Raw genomic sequence first — 27,447 nt, 5'->3', positions numbered from 1 at the left:
TGATGATGTTTAGTGAGTGGGCTTTTTAATTTTAATTAGTATTTAAAACAGAAAAAAGAATATAAGTAGAAAAGGGGTCCAATTTTACACTAAGTTTCAATATTTATCAGTTACTAGTATGTTTTTTAATTCTTAAGGCTGATTTTCACTTTAAGTTTTTGTTAGTTTTGAGAAATAATTTTTTTGTTGATAACAAGTTTAAATTAATAAAAGAGGAGGAGGGGGCTTAATGAGCTTGTTCATCCGCGTGTTACTTTGTATGCATGTTTGTTTAAAAGGTTTACGGCTTTGCAGATGTGGCTTTGAGAATGAGCCAAAGTATTAAAGTAATAGTTCGTTTGATAATATATTTATAAAACAACTTATGCTAGAAATCTCAAATCTTAACAAATCTTGAATAATACAATTTTTAAAACATTTCAACAGAATACTCTAGAACTTTATTTTGCTTAGAACTTTATTTTGCGTATTTTTTGAACCAATATAATTAGTTTGTTCGTAGATTTGGCAGGTTTTTTGTGTTTGCGAATATTCTTTTTATTCTACCGCACCAAGATGTTTTTAGAACATTCAAGTTTATGTAAGTTTCCATGTATTCAGAAGATTATCTATGTTTCCATGTGTTCAGAAGTTTTGAGAACATTCAAGTTTATGTATATTTCCATGTATGTCTGTAACATACATATGTAAACTGTAACAGACATACATAAACTTAAATGTTCTCAAAACGACTAAAATATCCGGCCAGTTTTTTGCAACTAAATATTATTTCCGTGGTTAGTAATTGAGAGCCATCGCTTCAACTTCCTGACCTGACCTTTTCTACACAGCAGCCTTGGTTGTCGTGGTTCGTATTTCAGAGTTATATAGTTGAGAGAGGGTTATAACCACAATTAAGCAGCCTCCTCGTCTGTATGGCATTTTCAGCCTTGGGGAGGTAAATTAACATTAAAAAAAAAAAAAAAAATTAGACCTGCTTTATCTGCCAAGCCTGAGCCACTCATTGTTGTAAGGTTGCATGAAGATGAAGATGAATTTTTTGAAAAAGAATTAACAAAAAATGAATATCAGTTCATTGAAAAAGACACTGAACCAATTAAAAGTGAATTATGTTTGATGATGTAAGTGAACCGCAACAGCCATACATGACAAGATCAAAATTAATATTTGAAGATAGTTCTTCCGTATTGGACACTTATGTTTCACCTAATGTGCAACAATCAAAAAACTTAGTCTTAAGTGATATCTACCATGCATGTGCAGAGTTAGATGGAGAAGGATTCTCGATGAGGAAAATGCAAATTGCACTGAAAGTAATCGGCAATCAAGTATGATAAAAATAATTTTGAAGCTATTGAGAACACATTTATTGATTTTAACACTCCCAACACGCAGTGCCATTTGTAAAAAGCTAAAACAGATGCACGCGTATTCTCTTGGCTTGATCGCAGTCAGAATTGTTCAAGCTAAAAATAGTGGCGATATAATAACTAAGCCAACTGACTCTACCACTCGAAAGCATGTTGGAACCTTTGCACCTTCTGGTTTACATATTCACCGAGAATATTATTTTCCTTTGCCTACATTAGCAATTGCTTCTGAAACTACAGCAAATATTGCAGATGGAATAAAAACAACATTCGAAATGTTACAGGAAGCCTCAAAATACACCTCAGAAGAACTATACCAGAAGGTAGATGTTCATACGATTGAGAGTACTGTTCGTAATATAGAAATATCTAAAATCACAGCTGATATACTCGATAGAGAAATTCCTGCTGGTCAACTGTTTTGCACTTCACATACAGCTTTAGGTTTTGAAAAAGCTATTGAAAAAGTTCTAAATCAAATCGAAAATGAAATGAATATGGATAACTTTTTCAAGGGCTTCCTGTTAGATATATCTATTAACAAAAGTACGGAAATGTTATCTTTAAACTTTCTATCAAAACCTACTAAACAAAAAGTACTTAACTTGTTTGGTCTGAGTTTTATTCAAAAACTATGGAGTTATTATAAAAAATTTAAATCTTTTATGCAGCATAGAAACAAAGATATTTTGTCTTATTGAATTTAAAGATGTTTGATTTGAATGTCTTTCAAAATGTTTTCTATAGTTTGCTTTCACTGAGATGACTTTTAGGAGTTTTTAGACCAACATGAATATATCACAAATTAAAAATATCATCGAACTTGATCATCAGTGTGGAACTCATAGCAATCGACTTGAAATCAACTTAAGATTGACACATTGAGTAAACAAAGATAAAGCTAGAAAAAAACGTCACAATCCACACCCTCAGTCAATGTGTTCTACTCTCTGCATGTTGTGCCTATTAGTCGACGCATGTACTTTTCACTTTTCATATAAGTTACTAATCGGGACTTTCTTGTGGAGTGCTATTTTCTTTGATTTTGATACAGATAATACTTTTTTTTCAAGTTCTTTTAGTATTATGTAATTTTCTGTTATAGTTCTATTTGTTAGCTTTCTTTGAGCAACCTTAGACATTTTTAATTAATAGAATTTAATTGAAGATAAACAATGCCAGTGAAAGTGATACCAGTGAAAGTGTTTAGTTTGTTAAATTATATTTGTCGCAAAGGTGTATTTAATTTTCAAATGTTCTGAAACATTCATTCAAAGTTTTGAATTTTAATTGACGTTTTTAAATTTTTAATACAATTGTTATTAATAAATAGAACTTGATCAGAGCTTAACCAAATTGAAGATATCAGTGAAAATGTTTAGTTATGCTTAATTATATTTGACGCTAAGGTATTTTATTTTTGAGCATTAAAGGTTTGGAATTTTTATTTAAGTACTGAAAGTTTTGTTACTATACGCACTTATATCCAATTTGAAATAAAAGTCCTAGTTAAACTTTTTCATTAAATTAATTTAAACCAAAATAATATCTTTTAAACTACTTTAAATTTACAGCAGAAAAGTAAAGCAGGAGTATGGTTACAAATAGAACTATACTTTTCATGTAAATATGAATGTACCTATTTAAAAGCATAAAAATGCCTCTCAAAACTAATTTACAGTATGTTATTTATTTGACATTGGCTATTAGTCTTTTAAATGCATTAACAGGTCAATGAGATATAATATATATCAAGCCTTCCTGGGAAAGCGTCTGAACTCACACGCCTTGTTTGTATACGTTTAAAGGAGTTTTGCCATGGTCAGTTTGTCTAAGCAGGAAATCACTTTCAATACAGTAATAGGAGTGACTTGAATGTCAAGCAATGGGTCAATTATCATCAAAAAACAATAATTTAAATTTCTAGAAAGAAGCATGTGCAAGACTATTTAGGCAGGTGGCCCCAGTAGCCTGTCAAGTTTATTTAAGGGCTATTTGTAGCTCCTGCCGCAGCGAGCGCACTCACACACACACATATATATATATATTTATACAACCCTTGGAATTAAAAAAAATAAGGTCAGCAATAAAATGCTGACCTTGAACTGTTTGAGGTTGCCAAAAAAAATTTGACAAAGTTACCATAAAATTGACGGTTGGCTATCTTTGTAGACATGCAAGGAAGTGCCCCTACACAGACTAAGGGTTTGGATTATTCTCCCAACAAGGCAATTCCAACCAAAAACACTACCATCCATGCAGAACATGGCAATGTTAATACTTTGATATTTTACAGCTGTTTTTGGAATCAGCCTCTCTGAGAACTACCACAAAGTTCGGGAAACCTTACTACCAGCCAGACTCAGAAACATTAAACTGAGTTTTAGAGTTGTACCCTCATTAGAAGATAACAGGAAAAGTTGCATAGCCACTTTAAAGAAGAAACAAGCAAAAATCTATGAGCAGAGTCAAGAAGATCTGGCATTCATTGCCCTAAGCAGGAAACAATGTAACACAGGTTTACATCTAAACCAGGATGGATGAGTCTCTTTTTCCTTGCCTTTGCCAAAAAAAAAAGCTTTGCTTAAAAATACAGCAAATATTTTGGTAGAGCATAAACCTAAATTAATTTTCTTGAGTATAGATAATAATAAATAGTATAAATTAATTAAGTTGTTTTCATTGCACAGCTGGTCTGTAAACCAATGGTCTGCCCAGCCATACAATATAAATCGACTTTCTGCAGAACTGTCCTTATTGAAGGAATTAAAATGAAGGCCAAGATCGCTAGTATAGCTCTGGAGCTCCACCTCGCATTGCTGATGTTAGGTAATTTCTGAAACCTGATCAATGGAAAATTTCCCTTTTTATCAAAAAATCGTCACACTCGAGTGAGATGAAATAAAAATTTCATATCACCTCTCTGGCCTGATGTTTCGAGAATTGCAGCAATCATCTGTATTAAATTCTATAAGCGAAATTCATCGAGGACTTCACGAAATCCGTGAGCAATAGTTTTTCCCCTGTCATCTACCAAGCCCAGGACAATTTAATTTCTCTTCTTTCATTTTAAAGGGCGACCACTTGATAATCTATTCCATTGATGTGCTTGTCATCAAAGTGTAAGGACCAACTTTCCATATGCAACTTTTCAATAATTTCTTTTTTCAGTTTGCCTCTTTGATTGTTGACTTATAAATAGCTGATTGACATGGAGTTGGGATGTTAATGCCTTCACAAGCCAATTGCTTACATATATTAGCAGCTTCGTTTATTGATACTCTTGTGTAGGTCACCAAGTTGACTGCAAATTTGCTTTTATGATGTTTTCTGCTTGGTGTAGGAGTAGCCTCATCTTCATCATCATTTTCATATTCACTGGCGTCAGCCTCAACCGCTTGTCCTCAGAAGATAACCCTGTTCTATCCACTTTAGTAATATCAAAAATTTCATCAAGGAGTTTGTAGCTTCCCCACTTGACACACTCATCATAACATTTCAGTACTTTATCAAGCTTTGCTCGTATAACTTGATCAGATGCGAGAAAAATTCAGTTTATTCTTCCACAATTTGGTGACTTCTTTTAAAATTTCTGCTATTCGCTCCTTTCTTCCTTTGATTTTTGGTCCAAGGAAATATTAGCATCCTATAATTTGCTTTTGGAGAGGCATTCTGCACTTTTCTTCCAGTGAATATTCTCCCAAAGGGACCACTCTTCTTTTATGAGAGCCTTCAAATTTTACCAGATTATTGATCCAGACATCCTTGTTCTTCTGAATGCTACTATCACTCGGCTTGTAAGTCGCCATGTGTTGCTTCTGCAATAACTATAAAATTTAATAAGCAGCTATATATACACAGTTTTAATTGTTCCAGAATGTTCTAAATTGTTCTAGAATATTTTTAATTGTTCCAGAATGTTCTAAATTGTTCCAGAATGTCCTAAAGTCGTCTAAAATATTCTGGAATTTTCCAAAATGTTCCTAAGTTCTAAACACTTCTAATTTTTAGCTTTAAATGATTTTCAGCAAAGCCGCACGTATTAGTAGTAGCAGTAACAAGATTAAATAAATGACGATTCGAAACTTTAATTGCGGGGTGACCTTTTTTTTTTACAACCTAGAGGAATTGAACATGTTTTCAATGTTTTCTAACAAAAGTTCATTGATTTATGACAGGAAATTATTTTTTTTTTAAAAAGTCAAAAAGTCGTAACCCTAATATGTATATTCATTTAGCATATTAATATACATTTATATAACTTAGCTAAAATAATTCAACCAAACAAGCAAAACAAACAAGCAGTCTAAAAATGTATATAAATAAGAGTTTAGTTACAAATAAAAACATTTTAAAATTTGAAGATAAAGATTGATAAAAAATAAATTAATATTACTTAAATATTAACATAAATATAATAATTATAAAATTATTAAATAACAAATTTTATAAATATAATAAATAAATAGTAATAGGTTTAAAGGAATTAAAATAATAAGCAACAGAAATAAAAAGGAGTTTATTTTGGCATGGCAAACCTGTTTTATGAAACAACCAAAAACAGAGATAATTATAAAAAAAAAAAAAAAAATTAAATACAATAAAAATGTTTTTTTATAAATATCTTCATTATGAAGTATATTTTTCAGCTTTTAGAAAATGACGATGCTTCCAATGATAAGAATAGTTAGCTAGTTATGTAGAAGGCCTATACTGCAAATATACTTGTAATTTGCAAAAAAAAAAAAGTGTTTCATTTTAGTTATAATAAAATATTCTCTGTGACAATATTAGAGAGAAAAGAATTCTTACATTTTAAAAAAATCAACAAAAAAAAAAATTTTCAATGTTTTTTTAAGATTCATTACGCATTTCATTAGTTTTTGATATAGTGTACATAAAAAAATAATCAACTAAACAGGATAAAAAATTTAAACTTAACAGAAAAATAGCTTGTATTTGTAATAGAACAGCATTATAGTTTACGACACAATTTTCAAAATGTCTAATCTAAATTAGTTACTAGATATATTTAGTAACTAACTTTTGATTTAAATTTTTTAAGGGCTAAATATACTAAAACATTATTTACCAAGTTCTGTATCAATCGCTGGATTGCTAGCTATAATATTTGCAACTGTAGAGACTGCCTGGACAATTTGTACAGGAGAAGGAGATCGACTCAAAGCACGCTTTAACTTTTCAAATGTTGGAGAAGTTCCTATAGGAGGTTTCGGAAGCAAATGATCAGGAAGACCAGTTATCTATAAAAATCATTAGCAATTAGTTTAACTATTGACAAGCTAAATATTTTATATCAAGCAATAAAGAGAAAAATATATAAGGATTTTAAATCTATTCACTGTTTGTTTAGCTAATTTATGTTTGCAAAAATAACTTTAAAATAAGTTATTGCTATTTATTAGTATTTATTTAGATGAATAAAATTTTATTGTGGAAAAGTATTTTATATTTTTATAACATTTATTAAAGAAACAAAAGTATTTTAATTACAACTTTTTAAAAAACAAAAGTAAATTGACCGGCAGTTGTGCCTTTAAAAAACAAAAAACCTTGGTTATAATATCACATGATTGATTTCAAATACAAGTTTTAAAAAAAAGTATATTTAGATGCATATTTAGAACATATATTTTATACTGTCCAAGTATTTTTTATCCACTTGAAATGTAAATGCAGATTTGAATTCAAACAGTTTTTTTCAAAAGAATTTTATTGATGCAAAAAAAAAAAACATTTCTATTGCACTAATAAAATCTCCTAATCCTCAGTCAATGAATGTACTGAAACCCTGCCAGCTCCTAATTATAGTACGACATCATTAATGACATTTTAGGCAAGGCTAAGTTCACAAAAATATTTGTATGTATGTATTTATGTATGAGTCCTTGAAAATAGAAAATATAAGATTGGCAATCAATTGCCAAATTTTCTTTTGTCAACCCAAAAACTTTTTCATTCATGAGTGATGAATGAAAAAGTTTAAAAAAGAAATATATTAAAAATATATACCTAAACTTGTATGTATGGAAAACGTTTTAGATATCCAGAAAAACAAAAAGTTGAAAAATATATTCGGAACTCCGGAAAAAGATAATCCCTGCATAAATACATCAGAAAAACAATCTTTAGCAACAGCTGTTTTTCTGAAAAACCTTAACGCTTCCTAAAAAAATTGTTAACAAAAAACCCTTCAATTGACCAAATTATTTTAATATTGTTTAAAAATTTATCCAAAAAAATTAGATCGCTTTTTTATTGAAATGATTTATTATTTCGTAAATATTATTGTGTTACGTTTCTTCTTATTTTCATATTTTAAAAGCTCCTTTGCTATTCTTCTTTTTTCGTGAAACATTTTTTCTAGTATGAAAAGTTTTAAAATTGCACTGAAATCGCTCCATGTGAGAAAGCAAGTAGTTATAAGAAAAGACTTGCGTAATTTTTGTAAAGTTAAATGAATGAGTTCGATACTTTTAAAACTGTTTTTGTGCCACATAATTTAGACTTAAAAAACAAATTTTTATCACTATTTATTAAAAGACTTAATTTAAATTTTAAATGAGCATGTATCTATTATTTTCACGTTGGGTTGGGTTAAAATACAACTTAAGTTGCATTTTAAATACTAAGTTAAAAACGCAAGAATAAAAATAGCGTGTAATAAAAGTTTATTTTATTTTTAAAAAGTTTTTAACTAAAATATAAAAATTAAATAGCTTGTTAAAAACCACTAAAGCTCTTTATTGTTATTTTTTTAAAGATGTTTTTAATGAAAAAAGATGTTTTTTAAAGATGTTTTTAATGAAATTCTTACACTGGTCATTTTATCTTATCAATTTTATTAAAGATAAATATGTCAAAACAATTCAAAAAAATCTTCAACTATGAACTTTACAACATACAAAACATTAAATTTTGCTGTTTAATAAAAAAAGTGAATATTTTGCACAAGCTATATTATTTTATACATTTGCAAAAAGTCCCCCTAAATTCGCTGCCCTCCCCTAATTGGGGCTGTGGGGTAGCCTAGTCTTAACTCTAAATATATATACTAACCACACCACATGCCTTGTGAGGAAAGATGTGTGGTTGGCATTTTTAAAATGATTAAAAGATTGAAATTTTAAAGTTATTTAGTCCCAACTTAATTCGAAAATTATTTAAAAACTTTGAAACTTTGATATTTTCTAATATCTACTTAATAAATAAAACACAAAAAAAGAATAAAACAAAAAAAGTAATCCATTAAAAAGATTGAACCGGCACTCAATACCCGAACTAACAGAACTAACAGTCATGCCTCTAATAAAGAATGCTATATCATCTAAAGCACTATGTTGACGTTGTGAATGTAGAATATTCATTAGCTTAATTATTTTGATCTATTAATTTAAAAGCTTTTAAATCAAAAAAGTATATTATTTTTATCCTTTTATTTTTCTGGCTTATCTTCAATTTATTTTATCATTTGTTAAGATTTTGTTACTCTTTTCAGTTTATGGTTTATTTTTCATTTCATCTTTAGTTTAGTTTGGTTTTTTCAGTGCATTTTTAAAACAGGCAAATTATCTGAACATGCAAAGAGCTGTGGCCAAAACAATATATATATATATATATATATATATATATATATATATATATATATATATATATATATATATATATATATATATATATATATATATATATATAAGATTTATGATATTAAATAAAACTTTGAATATTTATATTAAAGTAATTGTTTTGAAATGTTATTCAGCAAAAGATTCTATAACATTCTTAATTAAAACATTTGCCTTAATTTTTATACTTTATATTAACATAATTTTGATTTGCTGAAAGATATGCAACAATAGAATTCAAAATTCTGAATCTGAATTTTGAATTATTATATTCAAAATGCTATTTGCTAAGTCCTGCAGAAGTTATGAAAAATAACACAGTACCACAGGTGCTGGCTTCTCAGGCAACTGTCCAGAAGCTTTCATAGATTGAACAAACAGCTCAAAAGCACTTTGATTGTTTGCGTTTTCTGCTTCTAATCTTACATTTTGTTCCAACTCAAGCACATTTAAACGACCTCTGATTTCCTTCTAAACAAAAAATGAGAATGATTTAAACGAGCAGTATGTTTATTTCAATAAATGATTATTATAGACCAGTAAATTAATTAAATAACCTGTAAACTAATTTTTTGACAATAGAATTCCAACATGTTTTTTAAAAAAATAAAAGTTTATATATAGAAGACTAAAAAGTTTAAAAACATTTTTTTTTAATTTCTTTAAATTGATAGATTACTCTCCCAAACCAAAACTCTCAAATGATGCATGTTTTACCTACTTAAGTTGATAATAACATCAATGGTATTTTAATAATAAAAATCCGATAAATTTATTTTTCTAATTGTCATATTAAAATTATTTACTGATCATTTTAATAAACCTACTGATTATTTTATCTAATTTCTTGAATATTTGATAAGTTTTACCAGGCAAATTTACTGGTATCTGAATAAAATAAAAATACTGATCATCTTATGAAAAGTACTGATCATTTAATAGTCTGAAAAAGAATCTTTAAAAACTTGTTAACAATAACCACGATAACTCAAAAAAAAGAGTGATTCTAAATTAAAGACTAAAATAATCTATTTAAAAGCATAAACCCTATTGTAAAAACATATTATTTTAGACTTATTTTTATTGATGATATTTGTAGTAAAGTGACAAGTTGGGCAATAGCATTGCATTGCTTTAATTGCAAATAAACATTGTTGAACTAAGCAAATATGCTTACCACTGTTGTATTTGAAGTAAGAGAAAAATTAAATTTTCATTCTCTAAATACCCTATTAAATAAAAATATCTCAATGCAACATTTAATCATCTAAATTTATGAAAATATTGTTGCCTTTTTTTTACAGTTCATTTGACATAGCGCAAAGTAAGTTAATCGCCGTATATCCAGAGATGTGGTAGGTTTGACCTCAACACCTCTACATACTAGCAAGCCTTCTACCTCTACATTACTACCGCATTATTAATATTAAAAAAATATATATAAATATGATATAAAAATAATGTCGATATGAAATTGAGTGAAAAAAAGATTTGTGAACTAAGTCTTTTTGCAACTATTTTTTTTTCTCTTGTTGCTGGTAAATAGAAACAAAGAAAAGATTTAGAGTCTAAAAAATTATAATTTTTTTTTTTTTACCTAATATACTAAACACTGCAGTAACCAGTTGATACTTATATTATACAAAAATAACCCCAAAAATTAATTAAACTTTACACTCAACAGCTTACAACAACGCAAGTTATTAAGAAAATAATAAAATGCAAATTCTAAAAAAAGTAAGGTTGTGATTAGTTTGTAGATTTATGCGTACAATTTTATCATATATGTATTTATGATGTTATATTAAATTATTACAAAAATCAATAAGTTGTCAAACAAATGTTAATCAAAGTTCAAAGCAAACAAATTTTTAATTATTCTTAAATACATTAATTTAGAAAAAAAAGGAAAAAACAGCTTCAATATATTGAACTAGTCAGTTAACATATTAGTATTTGGAGAACTAAAAGTTTTTACAAATTGTAACAATCATGTAGGGTATATTGAGAATTAAAAAAAATTTTTTTTTTTTCAAGCTTAAAATAATGTATTGTTTATGAGCTACCCATTAATTTTTGAAGCCAACAACAAAAGCGACAAAAAAAAACAACAACAGTATTACTTGTTTTTGTTACCTTAGTATAGATATATACTAGATGTCTATACTAAGGTAACTATATATATTATATCTCTTAAAGTACAAAACCAGTATGTGTGTATATATCAACCCTCTGAATTAGGGTCAGCATTCAACAATGCCAACCTAAATGTGTTTGTGGTCAGCAAGAAATTGCTGACCTAGTTTCTATGTTTTATGGTAACCCCTTTGTGTCAATGAGGTTGGCATTTTATTGCCGACCTAATTTTTTCAAATTTAAGGGTTTATATATATATATATATATATATATATATATATATATATATATATATATATATATATATATATATATATATATATAAGAGAGAGAGAGAGAGAGAGAGAGAGAGAGAGAGAGAGAGAGAGTTGAGAGAGGGTTATAACCACTATTAAGTAGCCTCCTCGTCTGTAGTGGCCTTCTTGGCCTTGAGGAGGTGAATAGCAAAAAAAAAAAATATATATATATAAATATAAATATATAAATATATATATATAAACACACACTTTTTGTCAAAACATGTCCTTATAAATATTAGCTAATATAATAACAAAATCCTATAAGTAAAGTTACCTTTTGATGTTCAGATTCAGAATGCCTTTGTATAATATTCAATAAATTAGATGATTGTACTCGAGTGCCACCACTAACCACAGATGAGTTAACAGCTGGTTGAATAGGTGTGAAATAAGGTACAACTGGACTTTGAGAATGCCCTTAAATGGTTATTTAAAGTTGAGTTTAAAAAAAATCCGCATTTATGATAACATAATAAGATTTGATGAAATGAATTTTCAAAAAATTAAAAAAATGCAACAACCCAAAAAGTGTTCTTTTCATGTATTTAATAACTAAAACTAATAATACAATGAATTCAAAAAAATTAAGTTTGCAATTTTTTTCAATACACTATCCTATACATTAAATAGCATAAGAGCAGATAGCATTTTCTATATTAGGTAATTAATAAACAAAATAACAGACAAATGACAAAAGACTGATTTGCCTAAATTTTGATGCATTTTATACTTTTTGTCATATTATGTGCTAATATTTTGCAATTAGCATAATAAACTTAAAAAAACTTTGGTTTGAGGCAGACACCATTTGAAAATTTGAAAAAAGTTTTCTTTATCTTAGATAAGACCATAACTTATAATTAGATTTCAAATTTTATTAAAATGTATTTTAATCAATTTAAATTTCAATCTTTTTATTTCATGTCAACCTACTGGAATAAGAGTGGCTTAAAAAAACCAAAAGTTTATTAAAACTTTAACTGTAAACCTCTAAAAAAGAGCAGTGTCTTTTTACTTGAACTTTACTTGAATAAAGCAAGTTAAAAAATATTAATTAGTCAATTCATGAATGCCTTAAAATGTCTAAATTTAATGAAGCAACTGTATTAATCAGGGCATATTGAGCTTTACCCTTTTCTAAAAATTTTCAAAAATAATTTTACCTGAAAAAATTTCATCGGGTAAAAAAGTAGCACTAGAAGGGCGAGAACCATTGTTATTACTCGAGCAACTGTTACGTGAACTACTCCGTGACTGGTTTTGAAACCACTGAGTAAATCGACTTTTAACACCATCCCCATTTACCATATCTTCATGAAACTGAAAAAAAATTCAAGAAAACAATTTAAATAAAATTTTAAAAAGTAGCCAGCTGTGAATAACTCATAATTATATTACAAAAAACTGTAATAATAAAGATGGATTGAACTAAAATTAATAAATAGTATGGTAAACTACACAATAGGACGTTCCTGCCCAAAATGTAACACTTTTCATAAGGTATCAAATTTATCTACCAACCCATCCACTGAACGCTGCACTCCTACTTAAAAAGGAATAGGTTAATAATACGAGAACAATTAAATATTTTGATATAATTTTTACACAGAACATCATAAAGTTATTTTAGTGCATAATTAAAAAAAAATTTTAATATTTTAAAAAGTGGATTATTTTTTTCCTTCTTTTCCAGATTAATTTAGTTTACCGGTAAAAAAGAGTTGCAAACTGATAATTTTCTTTACTCAACATGAAAGCAAGTTTATTATATCATTTTGTTTTTTATAACTATAAAAAAGGTTTTAGGAGAATAATCTGAGTCCGTTCTCTATACATTTCATACCCATAAAAATGAATTGAAGTACTTTACTACAGAGATAGCCACAGTATTTTTTAATTATAAAAAGTTGATTTGTTGCATAAAATTTGTATCAAGTAAAAAACTGGCTACCTCTGTATATGGTGTTAGCCATGAATAAATTTTATACAGCTTTTTATAAAATTGGGAGTTAGTAAAAATATTACCTCCTTTAAAAAATACATTAAAGTATGTTTAAATCTGTTTATAACCTCATTTAAACAAATGCTATTAGGATGACATTTGTGAAAATATTTTAAATTTATCTTAATTAGGTTTAGTACCGTACTTTCATTTTTAATCTTAGAGACAATTTTAAAAATTCTTTTAAAAATGCATTTAATTAAGTGGAAAACTTTTTCTAAAAATAACATTATGCATATTTTATTTCTATTTAATTATATTAATTCATAGTTATAATTCAATAAACTGTACTAAAAATGATCTTGTTTATATTTTTAAATTGAATAAAACTAACTATTATAAACTTAAATAATTTTTTATTGAATATTGTTGTTAAAGATTAATTGCAAAAGGGAAAATCTCAAACCTTATTTAACCTTTGCATTGACGTCAAATATTAATTGCTACAAGTTTTTTTTTAAATGAAATATTCAAAAAAACGCATGATTTAGAGTAACCAAATTAAAAAAAGTTTTTTTTTAAATCTACTTTTTAAATCATTAATTTAAATCAATTTATTGTTTAAATAAAAATTAAAAAATTTTTAATAAAAATTATGTAGGACTTTTTTTTTTACAATTTAAGTAATTAAAATAGTAGACTACACAAGGAAACATTCGCTTTGTCATTTTTATTATTATTCTATTTGGAACTTAATTTCTATAGTGCAAAAACTCAATGGTGTACACAAACCTTTAGCTCGAAATTAGGTCAGTAGTTCCTAGTTGAAAATTTTAATTGTAGAAAAGCATTTTTTAACTAGGAACAACTAACCTAATTTCATAAAAAAGATATTAAAAAAGTTAAAATTGAAAAAATATTTCTGCTTAGTGATGCATAGCAAGTCTTCCCGGAAAGCGCCTGTGGTCGCACACCTTGTTTGTCCACATTTAAAATAATTTTTTTAGATAAGATGAGTATGTTTTTATATAGTTTAGCATCTTGAGAATTTGCAGCAAATTAAAGATATAAGAAACTACAGACAATAAAACAGCAATAGTCAACAAAAAAAGGAGAAAACTATACAAAATAGATTATTTGAACAAAAAAACAAACAAAAAAAATCAATATATATTAATACGATCAAAATAAACATTTCAATTTACAATAATTCGCATAAAGCTGAAAATTGGTACATACCTTTAGGATATTATTACAAATAAAATATTAAAAGTCCCCACCAATCCCATATCTGCAAAAAAAGTTATTAAAGGTTAAAAAAGTTAGTTTTTTTCTTTTTTCCAATTAATGATAAGTTTTGTCATAATAAAGATCAAACAAAAGTATTACATCATGAAAGTATTTAATAAAATTGCCTTTATACATTTTTATAAGAATCGTTATTCCTGAGATATTGCAATAATATATTGCGAAAATATATTGCGAAAAGATATTGAAAGAATATATTGCGAGAAAATATATAGCAAAAATATATTAAGTATAATGCGATTTTATATAAATCTATTGCTAGAAAAGACATTGCGATTCTTGTGAAATTACAAAATTAATATACATATAAATAATATATACATAATATTTACATATATTATTTATTATTAAATGCATATTATGTATTATATATTCGTATTATTGTGATATATTATATATTAGCATTTTCTTCGTTTTCTTCTTCTTTGTAGTCATCTTTTTCAAGCTGGATATGTGAAAAAGATACGTCAATTGTCTCCTCATTGATATCATCAAAATCATCATTTATTGGATTTGATTCAACATTGGACTGGCCTCGGCAATTAGTAAACACCAATGAACATAATAACCCGACTTTTTTACAGCTACACTTTGCACTACAACCCTTTTTGCAATTGCAGAAGATGGTGTTGAGAAGTCTTTCTGGAGCTGGTGGAAGTAAAGTGTCAATCGGCTCTAATGTATTATCTAATAATTTCCAACCCCAGTCAGATGGGTCCAGTTGATTGCCTAGCCATACTTGAACTTGATAATATACTTGATACAAGTGTTGACTTGAAGAAGCAGATGTTGGAGGAAGACAAGATAACTGCACTCTTTTATTGTTCCGAGTGTTTTTACAAAAGTTAGGTATCTATACTTGTCTAAGCAATCAATTTTATTTGGAGCTCCATTTAGAGCAAGACGAAAACAAATCCTATTTGTAAAAATGTCTTGTGGTGAAGAATCTATCTTTTGAAACACTTCGGCGCAATTAGTTAAATCAAGTTTTTCAAATAATTTAAATGCGGTTGTTTTACCCTTTCGGAAAAATGCTGATGTAGTATTGCAGCCAGTAATTGCATGTAAAAATAAGATATGATTTTGACATTTTGGATAAGCAGATAAACTTTTTGATGAATATATTTCTGTTGGTTGATGAGCTTTCCTAGGTTTTAAGAAGTAAATAATCTTATCAGTTGGAGTTCGTGCAGTCAGTAATACTAATAAGTCAACATCTTCACCGACAACAATAGAATTATTTGTTGCATTGGATTGTTCTATGGCTGTTTCAATTATAAGGACATCAGCGTCATTATCCGCTTGCTTCACTATGATATTTGCAGCTGTAAACCTTTCGCATAACATAAAAATGAAGCGAGACTTGTTATGAGTATTGGTAAGGAATTGTTATTGGTTTGTTGAAACTGTCATAAATTGATCAAAAATGACATCAGGTGAAAAAGATACTTTTATGGTTCGACAACGCTGTTCTGCAGCTTCAATGTTTTTCTTATAATCAGTATAACCATCAAATACTACTATAGACACTCGATGACTAAAATGTCTATGTACGTACTGAATGTATATTAAAAGTAATGCTAAAGGTTGCTTCTCGATCCCACACAACGCGGTGTAATAAATACCCTCCATCAATGATGTAACTAGCATTTGCGTTTTTTATTTCAATTTCCATTAATTCAAAGCAATTGTAAATAGCTGATTTCTGTGTTTTACGCATTCCAGTTTCATCGAACATTGATAAAGGATAGGGGGCTGTTTCATGCTCAAAAAATTTTTCTATTTCATCCTCAAATGTCTTACTAATACTCATACGTTGAAATAGTAATACTGGATCTACAGTTACTTTCTCATCATGAACTTTTATAGTGCTACTCATGGTTAGAAGAGGAAGAACTTTATCAGCACGTTTTAATTTGATATTAAATGTTTCACCTGTCATTGATTTTATCATTGATTGCTCAATCACCATATCTGTTGAAGTACCACAATTGAGTTTATCAGAACGTCTAACAGTGAAAAATCCTTCGATAAACCGTTGATAAACACTTTGGTTCATTAACTTCTCTAATTGTAGCATATCCTGTTGATATAAGTGCGCAGACTTAGCATAAGGAAAATGTCCGGATGCGTAGAAATAAGGAAGTATTTCTTTAATGCTGTTCAAATAACCTTGCCAATCTCCTATGCGTTCAGCTCTAATAAACTCTTTTGCAATCAACACCATATTAAGATATTGTATCCATAATGTTGATGTAGGTCCTCGTTTTTCAAATTCTTTTAGTTTTTCATTGAACTTATAAAGTAATGCATTGCACATTTCATTATCATTGCCACTTTCAATATCACTATATGAAACGTTGTTATTTATACTGATTGTAATGGTAATATCAAGATTTGCTACCATCTCTTCATCAATAGCAAGATCTTTTGAAATTATTATAGCTGAAATTAAGCTGAAGTAATGTATGGGCTCTAACAGCTCTAGCGTAAGCATGACCATTGAGCATTTTTTCCAACGACTTAGGTGCATAAATTAACGAAAGTGCCTCTTGTATGCCACTTCTTTGCATAATATAACCAATTGATCCAAAAAATGACATTAGTAAATGAAATCCTCCAAGCCTTATTATGATCTTTGATAATTCAGATCCCCCATGTGCTGCAGATACAATTTCTCAAGTTTTTGCATACAGAGGTTGATAAAAAGTAATAATGCATACTTTGTGGCCGTAATGTTTCGCATTTTCTAAAGCACAAAGTAAAGTCGTGTATATAGTACTGTTGTTACTTACTGGTTGGTAAATAAACGGTAAGAATAACATTTTAGACTTAGAAAATTCTGAATACTACTTGTTAAACGTTCGATATAACCTTTCCAACCGGGTAACAATAAATTCTTGCATTTACCATAGAACAATACTGCTTCAACTTTTTGGATTAGAGATATGGGTGCTTCACTTTCATAAGCTAAATTCTGCACACTTATTTTACATCATTTTGATAGATTTGAATTGGCACATGAGCTTTTGCTGCAATATCTTTTGCAGAAGGGATTTCCTTTATTCGTGGTATATGATCCTCTTGTGAAACTGAACCTTTTGGAGTAACAATTTGAATTATACCCATTATGTGAAGCGAGTTATTACCATCAAAACTATTTACATTTATATCAGCATTGTCCGCAACAAAAAAAAACAGATAAACATTAATTTTTCTGGTTTTTCAGTGATAATTATATTACTGAACTTCAACTTTAATTGTGTCTTAATTGTTCTGTTATCTAAATGTGGATTTTTGCAAATATTTTTTAGTTCTTCAAATGAAAACTAGCAGTCATCGCTATTTTCAATGTATTTAAATATTTCTTCCATCGCAACATCTGTAGATTCATCTTGAGGACGACCGATTATACACACATTGGTTGGTCTCAAGAAAGAATTTTATCAGGTATTATGATATTTAGCCTCAGCAGCAACTAAATCAAATTCATATTCAATGCGTGCAGTAACCTTTTTTGCTTCCTCGTCAGAACGACTCCATGCTACCTTCAAAATTGATTTTTTAAATTCAAGGGACGCAACTTTATGAATTTTACGTTGAACTTTCTTCTCTTTCTTCTTCTTGGCCTCTTTGTTTGCTTCATCGCCGCAAAATAAGCAACATTTTTTTAAACAAAAAAGTGATTCACTTACGCACGCTCTGGTACGAGGTGGACTATTTTCAGATGTGCTGACTTGATCTATATCTTGCTGTCTTTTAAATGCAGCAATAGTACTCTTCCGAGTATACTTTTTACGGCACACCACAGAATCGTCACAGATTTCAGATCTTTCAGGTATTCATAAAACTGGTCACTTCTTTGAACACTTGTATCAGTCAAAGTCTTCATTCCACGATCAACAACAACAGTTTCACTTGCTCTTTAAAAGTTTACTACATATAAAACATAGTTGCAACATTTTAATAAAAGTATTAAATGGTTCCAACCGTAATAAAAAATACTGCTCGATACTCTTAACTGCAATGGAACGTTCAACGCTAAAAGTATTTCATCTTTCGTAACTTTGTTCCAAGAATTTTGGGAAGTCAGGCGAGAAAAATCAGTTGAAAAAATTATTTGAAAAAAAGCATTTTTCATTGTTCTTATACAAGTTCAAAGAAAAGCCGATGAAACAATTTATTTAAAAATGCGTTTAAATGCTGTTCACTTTTGTTTGATCTATTTTTATGATAAAACATTTCCTTTTTTTTTTTTTTAAAAACAACTTTTTTTTATACCTTAAACCTTGAATAACTTTTTTTGCAGATATGGGATCAATGGGGACTTTAGTGCATTATTTGTAATAATGTGCTCAAGGTATGTACAAATTTTCAGCTCTATGCGAATTATTGTAAATCTACTAGCGTTCCCACTATTAAAACTGGGGCTAAAATTAAGGATTTTAAGGAGATTTAAGGAGATATTTTTCTAATATTTAAGGAGATTCGGTTGCGAAAAACAATTTTTTAATGGGAAAAGTAAGGAGAATTAAGGAGAAAACAATACATATATATCATCGCCAACATATGAGTATATCATCATCGTCAACATATATGTTCATTTTTTATCCAACAAGTATCTTTTTTTTAACATATAGCTTCTCTAGTAACTCTTATTTTTCGCAATCGGCTCTTTTTAATGCATTAGATTATGATATATCAGCTTTAATGTCATCTAAATAGAAAAGGAATCATTAAATTATGACATTACATTTAGCGAGTAACCAGTGAAGACAAAGGGCTTTTCTCAATAATATGAGTATACTATTGAGACAAGAAAATCACATATTTCCTTTTTGAACTTGTCAATTTGAACATCAGTAATCTTTCTCTAACTCTTGATTTGCTGTAAATAATACTTCAATGAAAAACAATCAATCTTGCTGGTTGAAAACCGGTTTGCACAATTAAACAAATCTATTTTTAACGTTGTAGTTTTGTCATTTAAAAGAAACATCTAATCGAATGAACATTGCATAAAAGTTGCGTAGTAGCTCTTCAAGTGTCACCACCAGAAAAGGAGTCATTGGTTTATCAGTTGGAAAAGAAACTAGAAGAAAAAAAAATAGCAAGATTGAAAATAATATTTTGAGATTTTTTCTCAAAACTCTAAAAATAATATGAAAAGAATATCTCAGAATATTTCTATACTTTTGTAATAAAACAAAATATATTACATAAAAAGCAATAAAATTGTATCTGGATCAAATATTACCTACCAAGGAATGTATTGCCACTAACTTATTCAATAAACTTTAACTTTAAAGGAACTAAAACTTTATTTGTTCGAGCACTTAAATGTTCAAAATTGGTGTTTTACCCTGATTTACCAAGTCCAGGTTGCTTACGCTTTGGTAAAGACTTCCAGGAGTCAACAACTAAGACTAATTTTGACCAAACCTCTATTGCTTTCTTGGCAAAACTTTGATTTTTAGCCCGTCGAGTGCCACAAATTATATAAGGAAAATCTGAACTTGTTGCCTCAGCTATTCTTTGATAATCACTTCCTCCTGATGAACTTAAATGAAATATTTGGTACCTTGAAGACATTAACTTCTTTAAGTTCTAATCTGTAGCTTTAGCACCAGTTTGTAAGGATGCATTGATTGTATGTAAACCACAGGCAATATCAATGAGTGTACTTAATTCATTGTTATGACATTCTTTGTTGAGCATTTCCAAAAACAGATTATTTACATTAGGGCCATCCATAGAAACCTGTAACTTTTTCTCAGCATTTAAACCAGTCATGCAGGATTTAAACATATTTAGAATATCTAGGGCTGCAGCTTTTACCATGAACTCTGAAGCACAATATCTTGTACAAACAGTATTCCTCTCCAATTCCTCAATCCAATAGCGCACATGTAAGTCCATTGGACTTATTTTTTTTACAACTTTATTGTAAGACACATACACACACACAGATATATATATATATATATATATATATATATATATATATATATATATATATATATATATATATATATATATATATATATATAAAGCTTTAAATAAAAAAGAGGATCAATAAAAACTCATCCCTTATAGCATGCTGTTCACTTGTAAAGAAAACAAAATAAAATTATTTAAAGAAAGTGAAAGTTAAATACAAAAAGCCAAAAAAAACCATTAAAAAACTTATTGCTAACAAATTGTTTAGCTCACAACCCTATTTCTTGTTCCAATTATGAAAATAATGATCTATACAAAATCTTAGTGTAACGGACAACTGTAAGTCGACCCTTATCGTCCACGAAGTCTCAAATTTTTTGCCATGAGAGTTGTTTTTGAGGTAAAAAGTTTAAAAATTGTTTTCAAAACTGTTTGTGCTGCTCGTGTAAAGTGACTTTTAGACTGTTTTCTTTTCAGACAGTAAAACAAGTTTTACGTGTTTTCTTCTACAATGTAAGAGTTGTAAAGCTTACAACAAAGGAAAGTGCAATACTGGTGATTCAAAAAGTTTCCATTTTTTGGCAAAAAGCACGAATTCCTACTAAAAGAACTGACCACTATGTTGAGAAGTTACTGAAATTGTATGATAAATGGAAAGGCTTACAAAAGAATTTGACGAGAGGTGCAGGCAAAGAAAAAAAAAAAAATATCTTTGTAGACAATATGGATGATCTGTTTGACATAGCTCATTCAGAAGCTTTAGAACAGATGAAAAATAAAGAGGATAAGAATTTCTTAATCCTTCAACGCCAAAAAGGATGACCAGGGTCTATGCTTGGTGTGGATCACAAACTAAAATACAAGGAAGAAAGGGCACTGAAGCGCACTGCAATGGAAACTGCCAGGAGAAAAAGAACTTATGAAGAAATGGAACAACATTTTGGTTCTCATGTATTTGGTACTCATGGTACGCTTTCTACATCAAAAACTGATTATTCAGCATCAAGCAGTGAAGACATTGATAGTGGTGACAACAGTGAAAGTTCACTTGTCATCGTTTAGCAAATATCAACAGCAGGAGCAGCAGCAAAAGTTCCAACAACACGAGGTGCATTGCCATTTTTCACTCCCCGTCTGGCAGAAGTTTTTGATAGGTGCAAAATTACTGACAGAAATGGGGTTTACATATTAATGGCTGCTACAGAAGCTTTCAGATGTGATACTGAAAACCTGGTGATAAATCGCACTTTTTTTCAACACCTTAGAAAAAAATTTAGAGAAGCAAGACACTCAAGAATTCAGCAAAACTTTAACCTAAATGATTGCCAAGAATTAGTGCTACACTGGGATGGAAAGCTGCTCCCAGCACTCACTGATGTTGAAAAGGTAGATAGACTGGCAATATAAACTTTTCAAGGCAAGGAGCAATTGTTGGGAGTCCCTGAAATACAAACATCTTCAGGTGAAGAGCAAGCTATGGCTGCTTATTAAGCTGTGGAGAAGTGGGGTTTAACCAACAAAATTCAGGCAATTTGTTGGATACAACAGCAAGCAACACAGGTCGAGTAAATGGTGCCTGTACAAACCTAGAAAAATTGTTCAATCATGACCTATTGTACCTCCCTTGCCATCACCACAATCAGGAGAAATTCTCCAGAAGATTTATATCGCACATCAGGCAATATTTTGAAGATCATGTCAACTTAGATGAAAAGCTTGTGTTAAACATTGCAAGCTTTTCAGCTGTAAGTCTCAAGGTCTTTTCTTTGATCAGAAAATATCGTATCACTTGCAATTAAGTAAATAAGTAAGTCTGTCCTAAAGTTTTTAGCTGGATTTTCAAACCAGTATTTTAGATATAGTATAGCATATCTGAAATACTGGTTTGAAAGCCCAGCTGAAAACTATGCTCTACAACAAGATCTTACACTGCTGTGTGCTTTATCTTTAATACTTAAAAGCAAAAAATGCCAAGGCTGCCATGACAGCTTTTGAGCATCACCTTAATAGCACTCCAAGAAATTAAAATTTTAGAAGCTCATCTGAGCCTCAAAAATTTATCCATTTCAGTATTTAACTAGTAAGCAGAAATCTCAAATAGATAATCAAAAAAGCAAATGCCTTGTGCAATTACATCTGATTCAAAAGTTCTTGCGTTGATTCAAAAAATTAACTCAAGTTTGACATGCAATAAAGAACAGAAGCAATATATACTTTAAGTCTTCAAAGACCATGAACAAATTATTTGAGATATTAGCAAAAATTTATAATTTTTAATGCCATTTTGTTTCTTCTTAGGGATTGTCCATAAATTACATAACGCAAACTTTCCAAAAAACAAAGCATAAAAGATCAGAAGTTTTTCTTCGCAGAGTCTTAATTTAAATAGAAAATCAAAATAGCTTAAAAATTTAATGAAAATTGCAGCGTAAAAGAGCTTAATATCTCCTACTTTTATTTTTTAAATATATTTTGCATTGCATAATTTGTAGACGATCCCTTAAAGGTAAGTTCCAGCTTTAAGGTTTTTTTTTTAAATACTGGTCTGATTAATGCGCTCGTATAGTTAATAATTGACATCAATACATATAATGATATAAAAAAGTTCTTTCAAACAATTTAAACTCGAGTTATAAACCTTATGTTTAGCCTTTCCCTTTTGCAAATCATTTTTATGTATTTTATGCCTTTATACAAAATCTTTCATGAAATATATAATAACCGAATAAAAATAACACAATCAATAAGTAAACGCTTTAAAACTTATATTTATTTTAAAAACTAAACTAATATTAGTGATATAAATATAAGATATGTAAATTTAAAAATTATACTGATATTTGTTAAAAACAAGTTCTGCTAATAAAATCGTAAACTCATAAATACTTTTTTTTGGATTTAGTAAAAAATAGTAAAAATGCATTTGATTTTACAACAATCTTTGTTTAATTACAACTTTTATATTGTTAATAGTCTCCAGCTGAACCAAAATGTTCAATAAAGCAAGAACATTTTTTATAAAAGGGGAAAACCCAATTTAATTGTGTAAATTGTTTAAATAACTCGCACTAAGAATATTTATTATTTAAACCATTTTTTTTTCAAAGGAAAAAACTATGCACATTCATGGAGTTAATATTAAACTCTCAAACGGAAGTATAAGACAAAACAAATGTTTTTTGGTAATATCTCATTTAATAGTTTTGGTAATTTTAACTAACTCAAAACTTATTTTCTGTTTATTCACAAATAAACATAACTTGTCTCAGCATTTGGGAATGCCTTTATTACTTTAAAAATTAATTACGTGAAAACTTCAAAACTTATTAATGTGAAATTTTGAAAATATAATATTTTTTAATGTCTACAAAGTAAATAAAACTACTTAAAAAAAAAAAGTCATATTAAAAGGATTTGAACCCGCACCTTCATATCAAGATGACAGCAGCATCTCTATGTTGAACTTTGTTACATCTAGAGTGCTATGCTTAACAATAATTAAATAAAAAAATAATAGATTAAACATTTTTCACTTACATATAATATTTGCACTGTGGGCTACATCAAATATACATACAAAATATTATATGTATGGTCAGAAAAGGAGTGGGACAACACATGGAGGGTTGGAGAAATAATATCCTGATATTATCATTTTTTAAAAAGCACCTTGCTAAATAAGCTATAAATTCTAAGGAAGACCAAAAGTATTAAATTGTGTAAAAATTCAATTTCTATAAAACTTAATCAACTATAACTGTAGATTTCTGAAAATCTCAGAAACTATTTTTAATACGATAGAAAAGTAAACTCACTAAATGAGGAGGGTAGTAATTAACTTCATTAAAAAACTCGTTAATGTCAAACATTTTATCAGAAGGAGTTGCAGATTTTTTTTCAGAATCTTTTTTTACAGCTTCAACTGGTTTGGAAGGTTTCATTTCATTCTCAGTAACAACATCAGATTTCTGTAATCCCTTTTTCTTTGCATATGCTAAAAATTAAAAAAAATACTAAAACATTTTAAGAAATGTAGATAAATACAACAGCTTTCAAAGCTGATTTCATTTTTTTTCTGATTAAAATTTTATAAAACAACCTAGAATATATAAAATAAATTAAACCAATGTAAAAAATTATTTATGGTATATAGAAATAATTCATTGTACTAACTATTTTGAAATATTGACTTGTTTACAGATTGGGCAGTGGACTTATTCAAGCCAAAAGTGATAACTTAAGACTTAAATGTCTTAGTCTCTCAACCTAGAACTAATGTGTTTTTTGTACCTTTCTTTTCTTCCTCTATATCTTTAAAACCACCTAGTTCAATAACTTCTATTTGATTAGTTGGTGCATCAGTCATCCATTCAGGATACCTCTCTTCTAAAAGTTAAGTAATATAATTAGGTACTTTCTAATTATATTAATTTTTATTTTAGTTCCAACACAAATTTGTAATTTAGAAAAAAAGAAATTAGAGTTTGGTTTGAAAGGTAACCTGTTAAATATGAAAAAGTAAACAGAATTAAGTGTGGAAAGCAATTTTTATAAGATTATTATATATAGATTAATTATTATATATATATATATATATATATATATATATATGGTTATAGATATTACCAAAATTATAAATGCATCTCAATCACATAAAAATCAATGATCACATAAAAATTTTAAACGTGATCAAATCTAATACTTTCTTAGATCTAATTTAATATATCATTATAAACACGATTAAACCACAGCGAGCCCGTTATTAGAAAAACAAGAAAATGTAGGTTTGGAAATCACTTCTTTTTTTTTTTGCATTAGAATACTAAATAGCACGGCCATGAACCAAAACCACACTTAAAAACTAGTGTTGTTAAACTATTAAATAATTAGAAAGTCAACTAAATTGACAAATATATTTTCTAAAGTTGACTAAAATCAACAAACATTTTTTGAAAACAACAAAGTCAACTAAACATTGATTTTGTCCAAGTATGGGAATAATTTTTTTTTTTTTTTGAAATAAATTGTAATAAAAACAATTTATTTCAAAAAAAAAATAAAAAGTAATTTATATTACCTTTTTATTTTTAAATATATCATTTAAATAATAATGGAGGAGAGAAGGGACGCTCTGACAAAAGAACAATCTATTCCCAGATCACCTTAAATACTTGCTATATATCAAAAAAGTCATTAGAATCATATTTACAATATGATTGTATAGATTAATGACATTTAAAATTTGGAGCTTCACAGCTTAATTTTGCCCCAGGACCCCCAGCTTGTAGCAGCCTTGGATGAAAGTATTTATGAAAATCACAAGCATCGAGAAAATAAAAGAAGAAAAAAATTAATGAAATACATAACCAAAAGTTTTATTAGCTATAAATAACTTAACATGCTATAAATTAGATAAAAAATTAGATAAAAAACTAGGTAATAGTTATTTAATAATAATAGTACATACTATTGTTATTAAATGAACAAACATAAATTAAAGATTGAAAAGTTAAATGAAATGAAAAGATATAAGCATTTTTTAGATTTTTACTCGACTAAATCAATGTTAAGTCGATTAGCAGGAGGTCAATAGTCAATTAAATCAACCATTCGCTTTTTCAGAGTTAAATTATTTCGTCTTTTAACTGGTCAACTTTTAGCCAATTAGTTAAAGGCGATAACAACACTATTTAAAACCGATTGGTCATTTTTTATATTCCACACAGAGAAGCACTGAAACATCAGGTTAAAAAAAAAATTCATTCAATTTTATTCAAAATACTGATAAATGACTTTTTATTTCTATAATAGTTTTATATTTTTAAAATATAAAACTACTTTTGAAATAAAAGTATAATCTAGCAATTGAAATAAAGAGTAAAGGTTGGGGAGCAATTGCAAGCCCACATGATGTAAATGCAAAAGACAGGATATAAAGAACAATTGTTATTTTAAAATATATTTAATTTTTTGTGTGATGAACATATTTGAGAGATGTTACTTTATTATCTTCTATTAATCCACAAAAATAAACTGTCAAATAACCATTAGGGGTTGTCTATAAATTACATCACGCAGTTTTAAACATTTTTGACCCCAATATTATGCAACAATTTCATACCCCTCCTTAAGAGAAATTTTTAACATTTTTTTAGGGGATGAGGGAGGGAGGGGGGGAGAAGCTTACAAAATACAAAACGATTTTAAATATGATTATAATTTTCTAAGCTTCTTTGAGTTAATTAATTATTTTCAGTCTTTTTAATGTTTGTTTTTCGTCGAAATAGTTCCATGTAAAATTGTATAAATTAAAATTGCTATCCTAAACATGATACCAATTTTAAAAAGCTATTCTTCCAATATATAACACATGCAAAATAAAATATAACATATTTTAACACACAACAACATACATTCAAAAATATTATTTTATAAATATAATTTTTTCACAACTTGCAACGCTAGCGTGGCCGAGTGGATTCTGCTTCAGGCTTGTAAACCGAGGGTTCCAGGTTCACCTCTCAGTATCAATATTTTTTAAATTTTTATTAGTTAGTGCACAAAGGTTATTTTTTATGTCGCTGCACACTTTTGTGCACCAATTAAATAAAGTTCCGCACTTGGAAAATATAAAGTCAAAGCTTTCTCTAGATTTTAAACTTAAAAAAAAAATGTTGCGCCACAAAATCGAGACCCATCTCTCCCCCTTGTAACAAATTGTCACAAAATTGCCCCCTCCCCCCTAAAGCGTTTTGTGGATGACCCCTTATTTAATTTTTATACAACAACACTGCTTTAAAAAAAAT

The 27,447-nt window shown here is 28.4% G+C and overlaps 2 protein-coding genes across 2 annotated transcripts in view; both read right to left on the bottom strand.

The window, feature by feature from the left end:
- The window catches only part of LOC100200187 (uncharacterized), a 65,360-nt gene that overhangs the window by 11,600 nt on the left and 26,313 nt on the right, over positions 1–27,447 (bottom strand). The window contains exons 7-12 of the mRNA XM_065808036.1: positions 24,932–25,027; positions 24,457–24,635; positions 12,615–12,771; positions 11,726–11,868; positions 9,341–9,487; positions 6,463–6,634 (exon numbers count right to left, since the gene is read on the bottom strand). Coding sequence (XP_065664108.1) covers positions 6,463–6,634; positions 9,341–9,487; positions 11,726–11,868; positions 12,615–12,771; positions 24,457–24,635; positions 24,932–25,027 — 894 coding nt within the window. The remainder of the gene's footprint in view (positions 1–6,462; positions 6,635–9,340; positions 9,488–11,725; positions 11,869–12,614; positions 12,772–24,456; positions 24,636–24,931; positions 25,028–27,447) is intronic.
- LOC136085968 (uncharacterized) lies at positions 15,115–18,941 on the bottom strand. The gene is made up of 2 exons (XM_065808034.1): positions 15,466–18,941; positions 15,115–15,179 (listed from the first exon to the last, which is right to left on the bottom strand). Exon 1 carries the CDS (start codon positions 17,232–17,234, stop codon positions 16,248–16,250), a length of 987 nt encoding a protein of 328 aa, XP_065664106.1. The 5' UTR covers positions 17,235–18,941; the 3' UTR covers positions 15,115–15,179; positions 15,466–16,247.

Source organism: Hydra vulgaris, chromosome 10 (assembly GCF_038396675.1).
Source record: "Hydra vulgaris chromosome 10, alternate assembly HydraT2T_AEP".
In the NCBI taxonomy this organism is placed as follows: Eukaryota; Metazoa; Cnidaria; class Hydrozoa; order Anthoathecata; family Hydridae; genus Hydra; species Hydra vulgaris.
This window is presented reverse-complemented; position numbering and strand designations above follow the sequence as displayed.